The sequence below is a fragment of the Tympanuchus pallidicinctus genome, unplaced genomic scaffold (assembly GCF_026119805.1).
Source record: "Tympanuchus pallidicinctus isolate F22 unplaced genomic scaffold, pur_lepc_1.0 scaffold1, whole genome shotgun sequence".
Classification (NCBI taxonomy): Eukaryota; Metazoa; Chordata; class Aves; order Galliformes; family Phasianidae; genus Tympanuchus; species Tympanuchus pallidicinctus.
Genome location: NW_026294618.1, coordinates 108,400,538 through 108,410,913, shown reverse-complemented (window position 1 = coordinate 108,410,913; position 10,376 = coordinate 108,400,538). Strand labels below are relative to the sequence as shown.

At 43.8% G+C, this 10,376-nt stretch overlaps 1 protein-coding gene across 3 annotated transcripts in view; it reads right to left on the bottom strand.

The window, feature by feature from the left end:
* REL (REL proto-oncogene, NF-kB subunit) overlaps nt 1-8,041 on the bottom strand; it is a 33,983-nt gene extending 25,942 nt beyond the window's left edge. The window contains exons 1-3 of one of the 3 annotated variants that reach the window (XM_052699456.1): nt 7,904-8,041; nt 3,028-3,170; nt 210-358 (exon numbers count right to left, since the gene is read on the bottom strand). In XM_052699456.1, the coding sequence (XP_052555416.1) occupies nt 210-358; nt 3,028-3,170; nt 7,904-7,910 (299 nt within the window). In that variant the 5' untranslated portion in view covers nt 7,911-8,041. Of the gene's footprint in view, nt 1-209; nt 359-3,027; nt 3,171-7,471; nt 7,664-7,903 lie in introns of those variants that run through there. The other 2 variants (XM_052699467.1, XM_052699476.1) reach the window with 2 other exon arrangements.
* Nucleotides 8,042-10,376: the final 2,335 nt, after the last annotated feature.

Below are 10,376 nucleotides of genomic sequence, written 5' to 3'. Positions count from 1 at the left end.
GAAAAACAGAACAAAAAAAAGGAGCACGTGAAACACTGTTAAAGGAAATAGCTCCAAGAACCTTTGGACTCATCTCCAAGATGCATCAGCATGTTGTCTTTGCTGAAGCTTACTAACTGCCCTCTTAATCATAATTAGATGCTTTAAGAGATAAGACGAGCATATCACTTGCATAATTCACCAAATTCCCGAACACCACCACTACTCACGACAAGACTCGCCGTTCGGGCCCAAACTCTGCTTCATAGTAGCCGTCTCTGCAGTCTTTTCCAACTAGATCATGAGGGTGTGGCTTGTAGGGTTCATTCTTTGTTACCAATGTAGTTCTTATTTTGACTTTTCCAAAATAGTTTAGAATCTAGAAGAATAAGAGAGATTTTCTAGATTCAGATATCAGGATTAGTGAAGTGTGAGCACGTAACAAAAAATATATCTAATCCTAAAATACCGTATGGAAGAAACACCACAACTAAAAGAAAAAGCTGTGAAAGAAAAGCCAAGACCATTCAGACCATTCATTCTATTCCAGTTCTTTACTGGAAAGTAAAACAGCTTTGGTGTAAGACCAAAAGAAGACATATTTCACATCTGGTGTTACAGTGTAAGATGCAAAATTCCACCCAGCAACTGTACACAAATGTTTACTTAAGGGCAGTTCTAGCTCCAAAGATTTTTGGGAAGAAGCTTCTAGAGCCTCAGGGATATTTCCTGTGAATGGAACACGAAGCAGTCAGTGAGGATCTTGTAAAATAGAGCATGGCATAAGCCCCTGCAAAGTCTTCCTCCTTAATTTGCAGGTGAGTATTTGGTCTTACATTTAAGAAGAGGGGCACTGCATTCTCAAGCCCTACTGTTGCCTTCAAAGAAGTCAGACTCAGCTCACATCTCAGGTGAGCAAGTCTTCCTTCATACTGACAGCTACCAGTGAAGTCAGCAAGCTTTGCGTGGGAGAGGCTCAAAAAACAGTTTGGCCTAAATTGTTTGAAGTATAGCAACCTGAAAGCACACGCAAGATTTGCACCAGCACAGGTTGTGCAGAGGCGTGGTCTCCACCTCCACTTCCTCCATCCTGTAACTGTTTTTCTTCCTTCAGCCCTTTCTTACCTCTTCCAAGATACTCCATGGATCCATCACGTTTTTCCACTCAGCACCTCAACCTCTGACTTGACCTATGCTCTTCTAACTTCCATCAGTATTCATACACACTATTTATCCTTCAATGAAGCTTCCATCGCTCTTTCAGCTTCTTCAAACATTACATAACTTCTCCCTCATTGCATACCTAGTCCCCTGAACACGAGGACTGATTTAGCCACTTCAGTTCTCTAGTTCCTCCATAATGTTTTCCACCTCACCCAAAACATGAAATTTAGTATCATCCTCGCCTCTCTTTTCTCATCCTCACTGACACTGCTATCTCTGGAGGGGACTCCCCTAGCAGCTAAATCAACACCAAAGCCTCATACAGGCTTCAGGGAGGCAGGAATTCACCCTGAAATCACCTACTATCAGTATCCATCAGCTCTGTTATCAATAGTCATCTTTAGAAAAGAAGAAACTAAGCCAGGATTGCATAGTCATCTGAGTTCAACCTTCCCTTTAGGTTCTGGATGACCTTCACATACACAGCACAGTCAAGGATGAGAGGAATCAAGGGCTCATACCACTCAGTAACTTCTGTCAAAGTATTTATTTCTGTTTGCATACATACAGACCTTGCCAGATTGTTTTTTTTCAGCACTTTACCAATTCAACAAGGAATTACTTTCTGCATTCCTGATTCAACTCAGGTGCTATAACCCTGAAAAGGGGTCCTTCTTGTTTGCTTCCTCCTTAGGAATTCTGGCTCCAGGGGAAGAGCAGCTTTCTCAGCAGCACAATTGCTTTATCTAGCAGAGGCTCTCTATGCTGCTCAACATACAACTGCCAATACTACCTTTCTCCACTCTCCCTCTTCTCAAGGAATTTTTATGTCTCAGTCTAAAACTTCTCACTTTTCAGATTTCACATTTTCTGTACCTATTCTTTTATCTCTGTGATTCCAGATACTCCAACATTGGCTCCATTTTATCTTTTAAATATTGCACTGTAATAGCATATATCAAGATGGCAGGTACTCATTTCCTTCCATTCACATGCGAGTTTCTATTATAATCTCATCTCTGAAGATATCCAGACTTCTCCAGACTGAAGGAGACCATTATTAAGGAAATACTGCCAACCTAAACATCAAATAGGAAACCAGAAACTCTTCTACTTCACCCAACCTGTCTAGCATCTCTTACATTCCTCAGTTCTGCATATGAAAGAAAACGACAGACAAGATATGTACTGTCCATGTCTTTGTCCCTACTTTGATCAAAGATTAGTATGAATCCCTTCATTCTGGATTTCCCAACCTAACCATAATGCAGTCATCCGACTAGTCTTCATTGCAGGTGCTCTGGCTGCTCATTTCCCCTTTCTCAGATCCTTTTAAAATTCTGTATCCCCTTCTGAACTTCACAGTAGTTTCTTTTGCAGAGCCTTATCACTAAATCACCTGCAGCAAGTCAGTCTCTTACTTTGTTCACTTGTACAAAGTGCCTCTTCCCATGTTATATCCAGCACCTAGACTGGCCTTTTCGAAATTTGTAAGCAGACAACTTCCTTCAAAACTCTCCCAAAATTCACATTATGATCAAAATAGTAAAAACAAGCCCAAATCACATAACTAAGAAACCAGAACAAATGTAAATGCAGAAAGTTAATTAGTTAATAACTGAGTGATTCCTAGACAAATTCACCGAGTTCCTTTTCTACTGGCACTTTGCTACATATCACTATGCCTTCTTCTCTGGTAAATGGGAACAAAACAACTAGGAGCAAAGAACTCTTCCGCACTGTGTTGCAACTACATTTGCGTGCCAAGGAAAGAACAACAGAATATGTAATGAAAACCATTTTATTTACTACACTAAGGATAACACAAAGCTACAGCACAATGAAAATACAGGCACTGGTAACTTACGGATAAATTAGTATTACCTGTATAGATGGGAATGTCTTGTTGTTGTCAGTACTGTGCTCTCCTGGAATGCTACCTGCTGATCTTCCTTCACATTTGTATCTGAACCGCATGCCCCTTTGCCTGGGTTGTTCAAATATTTCAATGTAGGGCTCTGAGATACCTTAAAACAAAACAAAACCTTTTTAATTTAGAGCTTAAAAAGAAGCAGAAGGCAGGCTACATGGTTAGGTGCTCCATGAGAACTGTGAGGTCCAGACTCTTTGACTGATATCATTCACTTGATTTGCCTTCTCATATGATGAACTTTCTTTAAAACATGCATGCACACGATGGGGGTAAGTGATGTTAACAGACATAAAATGAAATCTCCTTTTATCATTGCCATATTAATTAATTATTAATTAAGTAATTAGCAGAGGACTCCCTCCCCTCCATCTCACCTAGAATGTTAGATTCTTTTAGGGTATATATCTGATGAAATAATCTCTTATACAACAGAAAACACTATTTCAAGGGAATGGTTAATATTCTTAATTACAATACAGTTGTCTCCTCAAGGTTCAGGTACCATTATGTTTGCTTGAATGCCCTCTGGAAGCAAAGAGCTTTTCTCAGAATTGATTGATTTAGTTCCTATTATATTGAAGCAGAAAGTACACAAGTCAAGAAAGAAAAAAACAGTTCTATTGGTTTGAATAGCATCACTGTGGGCTCAGAAAATACCTGATGGCTAGTATTGAACTCTACAGCTCGAGCTGCCCACGTCCCACAGGGCCTGTTATTAATTGCAGTATTTCTCCAGATCACCTACTGAAAACTATTGGGTCTCATGATGTTTTCAAGGAAACTTGACTTACGGACAAGAATGGTAGACAACAAACCTCTTCAATGAAAGGTTTAGAAAGACATTACCTTAGCAAGAGTATCACTACTTTTATAGCAGTGTGACTGCCGGACAGTAACTATTTAATGTATCTCAGTGAGAACATCAAACAGGAGAGTCAATCAAATAGTGACAACAGCGAGATGGCATGTGAAAAACAAACAGCAGAGGATAAGTAAATATTGTAGGGGTTGAATCATCACGGCTCTGGCATGATCAGAAGAACACAGCTTATGGAAACATCTACCGAGCTCTCTGTCATCTTTGTATAATAGCATCCTACTCAGGCAAGGCTTGTGAACATCAGAAACACAACAGGCTGTGTGAAAACAGCAATCAGACTTCAACATAAAAAACAAAATAGTTATTAAATATATTGAAAGCATTAAAAGGGTAAAAGATTCTGTACTTCCTTTCGCCCAAGGTCTAGTCAGCCTAAGGTACATAGTACATGAATTTGCCCAAGAGGAGCATTACAGTCTTAGCTCCGTAATAAAAACCTTCTTGTTTGTTGCACCTACAATAACTTAAGTATATTTGCCAACACAAAATTTGAACTTTACAACTGGAATTTGCTGATTTGTAGAAGACTTATGGTGCTTCAGCAGTTCATACCCAAATTAGAGAAATATTACAAAGTAATCAAGAAAAGTAGAGCATGGAAGGAGAACCACATTTCTGAGATGTTAGCTTGGTCTTATTTGAACACGTTTCAGCTGTAATGCACAGACAGCTGTGCAATAGCAGAGCATGAATGCTGCTCTGACGTTAAAACTGTCCCCAATATGTGCCTCTTCAAAAGGCACACTTTTTAAAAAGGGCATAAAGCATTTCAACTCCAGGCCGCATTTCGTGCCAAACATTAAAGAACAACAGTTTAAGACTCTGTATGTTCTTTTCCAACAATTTAGCAAAATGCAGTATCTCAGCTGATCATCTACCACTGATTTCAAATCAGCGTCTGAAAACAAACAAGGAGCTGTCACACTGAGCAAGCACAGACACTGCTCAAGGGCCAGTTCCTTACAGGTACGTTCTCTTCCCTAGGCATTTTCCAGATCTTTTCTAATCTTCCCTGTAGGTAAGCTTTGTTCCTTTTCTCTTTCTGGAAAATTAGCAATGCCAGCAAAAGGTGGGATGGTGGACAATAGTAACAAAAAAGCCAAAACCTGATGTAAAGCTGGTTTTAGAAAGAGATCAGAAGTCTGAGTTCCCAGAGCCAAGCTCGCGCCCCAGCATACAGCCTTCTAACTGCCACACTCACATTTACTTATGTTATCCTTTTCAGGACAATCCAGTGGACAAGGCAACAGAAACTTCTGCCAGCAGTGAGGAGTGATGGCGGTGTACCAGTCAGCCTCCCATTTCCATCACGTAATTGAGGAGGGAAAAGAACCTCACTTCTCCATTCCTACGTAACACTGAACCACAAGCATCGACACATATCCATCTACTAAATTAAAAATCTATTTTAGACATTATAATGACAAAATTGTAGCAAAGTACCTACTAATCATCTTTCTTTGGAGGTACACATGCTTACATAGCTGCTAACCAGACGCACCATACACCCACGTGTATGATGTGTTTGCCAAAACCAGGTAGAGCCTTTCTGTTAGAAATTACTAGAGAACAGAATCACTCCAAGTCTTTAATCCTCTCTGCTTTAACCATCAATTTCCCATCGTGCTCTACTAATGCTTGCTTATGAGGACTTTTTTTCTTCGCTATTAAGAGCACTTTATTTTAAAACTCCATGCTCAACGACTGTGATGGACTGTGGTTGAAACAAGTGCCATAGAGAGCAAACCCACTGCTTAACAGCAGGTGTGTTTGTGGGAAAGCAAATCTCAGTAACATGGTAGCCTCCAGAGATTAAACATTAAAATTCATTTCAATCTTGATTCTCACTCTCTCTAAGCATCACACTATCATCTCTACCACAGTTGTCACTGTCATTATATTTTGTGCATAGAGGAAACACATGCGAGTATCAGTGTGAGCCAAAGCTATTATCAGCACTCTGAAGAGAAGTGGAGGTCTGTTCGGCGTTCCCTATTTCTGTAAATGAGCAATGTGCTTGTGAAGTGATGTGGTTTAACTGTTTCACAATCTACACTCACACAGAGAGCTGTCAGTTGCTACAGGGAACCAGCTCCTTTCCAGACATTTGTCAAACTAGTATGAGCCATGTCTAAGGCTCCTTCACTAATTTTCAAAGAAATGCACAGCTACCTATATTACCTACTTGCTTGTTCCCCCCACGCTCTGAATACTATGATAAACAATTTTAAAGGAAATACAAGAGACCAACTCTCTCGACTACATAAAGAGACTAAGTAAGGCCAGCACCAAGAACACAGCCACCTCATGCTTGCATTTAAGCATAGAAGGTTGTTAAATCTGTTAGAGTAATACGAAAAGACTCTAAACTTCAGACCTCTTCACGATGAGACACCTGAGGCTAAGCATGACTGTGCCACCAGGAAGAAGCATGGCTGTAACACACTGCCACCAGAAGGACAACAGGTCCAGTGCGCCCTGCGTTACTCCTTGGCTCAAAGATAAATAGAAAACAGTGTTTCTGGAAGGCTACGTGATTTGCAATTCTCCTGCACAACCAGGAGTAGTAAGTACCCTGTGAACATACTCTCCAATAATCACCAAGCTTGAAAGCAAAGCAGCTGTGGGTCTTTGTGGAAGATGTGAAAGTATCACCCGAAACTCTGATTCTCTCAGGTGACAGCAGTGAAACACAGAAGCAAGAAGTGATGCCCTTCAGCTTTGATGTCACATCTCCTTACGTATTACTGGTGACCTTCCGTCCTCCACAGCAACAGCCAGTTCTGAGCAGTAACAGCCGACTGTCTACATGTTCCCACCCTACTTGCGCTCAGCCTCTTGGAGGAGCTCAGGAAAAAGAGACACTGGCAGAACATTTGTTACAATCTCCTTCAAAACTAATATGACCCAAAGTGCACTCATTATTTTATTTTAGAGCAGTAATCTACTTTGGAACCCATGAAACACACAGATTTTAACAGGGCAACAAAACTGCTCACAAACTTCCTCTTTACTATCGTATGACCTTACAGAACAACAGCCAAAAGAAAAAAAAAAAAAAAACAATGACAAAAGCTAGCTGTACCAGGAAGTTGTAAACTTCCCCTGCTGAAAAAAATCCTTATCTGGTTCCTAATTACACTGAAAACACATTCAAGGTGAGAAAAAAGCACTAGCTCTCACTTCAGTTCAGCCTTCTCAAATAGAAAATGTAGAGCAAGCATACACTTGACAGGAGTGAAAGTTTGTACTGCGCTAAAGGCAGCAGAGCAGAGTCTGGTGCTGAGGGTAGAGAGCCTCCTTCTAAACACCAATTAATGCTAAAAATGGCTTCTTTTAAATCCCCAAAAGAGATTTTGGTTTTAAATGCAATCACTCAATATAAGAGCCCTTATCCCCGCGTTACTTTGCATTTATGACATCTGTTCCTTACGCACCTACATCCTCCCGGCAGCCAGAGCCCTTGGGACCGGCACCCTGACGGCTCTGCCCCGCACACCCACCCGAGCACTTACTGAACGCCCACAGCACAGACTGAACCTGAGACACGAGGCTTCGGGAGGCACAGCTGCCACCGGTCTGAACACCCTCGCGCTGTTCCTTCGCTGGCCTCGGCCGGAAGCCTCCTGAACAAGGCGCACCGCACGGAGCTCCAAGCAAGGCAGGGCGGCGCGGTGAAAGCACGGAGCTGCCGCTCAGCCCGCCCGCCACCCGCGCCGCGCCCGCCGGCGGGATTCGCTCGGACGCGGCGGAAGAAGAGCGGCCAACAGCAGCTCGCGGCAAACGGGACGGCAGCCGGCTTAGCGCTTCCCCGCGCCCCGAACGAGGACGCCGCGACAGGCGGGAGGAAGGAAGGGCGCCGGCCGCCGCGCGGCACGGCAAGAGGCGCTGCCCACCGCCGCGCTTCTCCCGCCGCCCGCCCCACTCGTCGCCGCCCCGCCGCTCACCCGCCATGCCGACAGCTCCGGCCGCCGCTCGGGCCCTGCCGCCGCGGACTGCCTCCGGGCCCGCACCTCACACGAACGGGCGCGGCCCTGCCTCTCCGCCCGCTCGCCGCTCTACTCGGGGGGAATTTCCCGACCTCGCGCGGCCCGCCCCCCGCCCGCCCCCGCAGCGCCTGGGCCTGCGCGGGACGGCGGCTCTGCCCGGGCGCGGCGGAGGAGCGCTGCAATCCGAGGGCTGGGGCGGCGGTTCCGCACGGCCGCGCTTTCCTTTCCTTTCCTTCTTTCCGTCCGGCCTGGTTCGCTCGATTTCAGACTGTAAGCTGCAGGCTTTCCGGAAGGCCAAACCTTGTTGCTTCCCCAAGCGCGGCTGACAGCTGTGCTGCGGCGCTGCTGGATAGGGCCAGACAGAGGCTCCTGGGGAGCTCTGTGCCTCGCAGCGGAAGCCCTCTTCATAAGGAAAATGTTGTAAGGTGCACGGTGTATGCTGGTGCGGAAGGCAATATTCCAAGCATACAACCACCATCTGTTTGACTAAAACATCAGCACCCAGTCCTTCTGATGTGTAAGTCTTCAGGCCTGAAGAAACCGGCTACCCAGTGGTATTCCTTAGGACCGTTTCAGAAACTGAGGAATTAGCGACGCACATCGATGTCTGTGATGCTGTTGCTTTATGGTTTGTTGGTTTTGGGTTTTTTTTTGAGAAAAAGTTAAGTGAGGTGTACTTCTGTAGCATCCAAAAGACTTCTATCTATACTCTTCCTCTAAAGTGAAAAGAAGCTTTAATAAAGCAACAGTAAAGCCAATGATAGAAGTGCTTCATGTGGCAGATTTATTTGCACCGATGGAATACAGGATATATTTGGCTCAGGAGATCTCTGAACAAAGTGATTGGAGAAAGAACAATGTGAGTGGAAATTTCTTGCCCATTTCCCTCTGTGCAGCAGTAGACACAAGCAGAGGCATAGCAAAGAACATATTTCTGGGACAAAACAAACCCAACGTAACTCTTTTGTCATATACTCATTTTCCTAAACTAGGGAAAAGTTGTACAGTAAGAGAGAAGCCTTCTAAGGCCAAAGACCAATACCAAACCAAATAAATGAAAAGCCCTATTCAAAACCATGAAAGTATACGGTGCTCTATTCCAGTGACTGCCCTGTATGCAGCTTTACTCTGCCTCAAGCTGAATTTATGGCTTGGGATCATCCCCATGTGAGTGATGCAAACTTGAGAAGTGCAGGATAGTGCTAGCAATCACAGAAACCCAGTCAGCAACTGACACAGAGTTTAAGAACATGTCATAACTTCGGGCATGTGCAGATCTTTGCAAATAGGGCGGAATTCCCCTCTTGTAACATTGCATAACAGAAGCCAGGTGCATCACTTATTTTTGTCAGCTGGCTATTGTGTAGCCGGAGGCAAGATACCAGAATTCTTAAACCAGTTTGATCCAGTGCTTCACTTCCTGTCTTCCAGTTAAAGTTGTTTAAGATCCCATTTTTCTCCACTTATCCAAAGACAAGTCCTTGCTCCTCCTTTTTTGCTTGACATCAGCTGCCACGCTGGCCCTGTTAACACCTAGACTGCTGTAAGAAATTCTGGAAGGAATTCAGCTTCCTAATCTGGCAGAGAATCATAGAACGTCTCAAGGTTTATCAGATTCCAACCCCCTTGCCACAGGCAAACTTGATTTAGCCACTAGATCAAGTACTTGATCAGATTGCCCAGAGCCCCATCCAGCCTGGCCTTGAACAGGGACAGGGCATTGACATCCTCTGTGGGCAGGCTGTTGAAGTGCCTCACCACTCAGTTAAAACCCTCCCCCTGACATCTAATCATCTAGATCTCCCTTCCTTTAGTTCAAAACCATTTCCCCTCATCTTATCACTATCTACCTGTGTAAGCAGTTGATTACCCTTGTGTCTACAAACTCCTTTTAAATATTGGAAGGCTGCAATGACGTCTCCTTGCAGCCTTTTTCTTCCAGGCTGAACAACCCCTCAATGTCATGGGGCAGCAACAGAAAAGGACAGAGTGGGGGGGAAAAAAAAAAAGAAAAAAAAAAAAACATCCCCAAAACAAAAAACCACTCAATTCCTACAGCAAAAGAAAACAGAGTGACTGACAGGATACTTGTCAACATGACAGCCTTTAGTGGTGCTTAGCACAAGCATTGCCCAATCAAGTCTGCTGAAGCCTGCTTTGCAACGCAGCAGCAAAGGCAAACTTCAGTCTTTATTTTCTCTTCCCAGCTATCTGACATGTCAAAGATAAGCCCCTTGTCACCAGCCTGATTAAGTAGGCAAGCAGGCATTAAGGTACTTACAGAACTAGGCTCTCCTGGTACCACTATGTACTATGAATAAAAATCACAAATTAAAAAATATATGTACCTTGACCACTTATGGAACAAAGTTGAAGTCCTGCTTTCTTGACCACACCATTTCATGTCTCACGCACTCCCCTGAATAGTAAT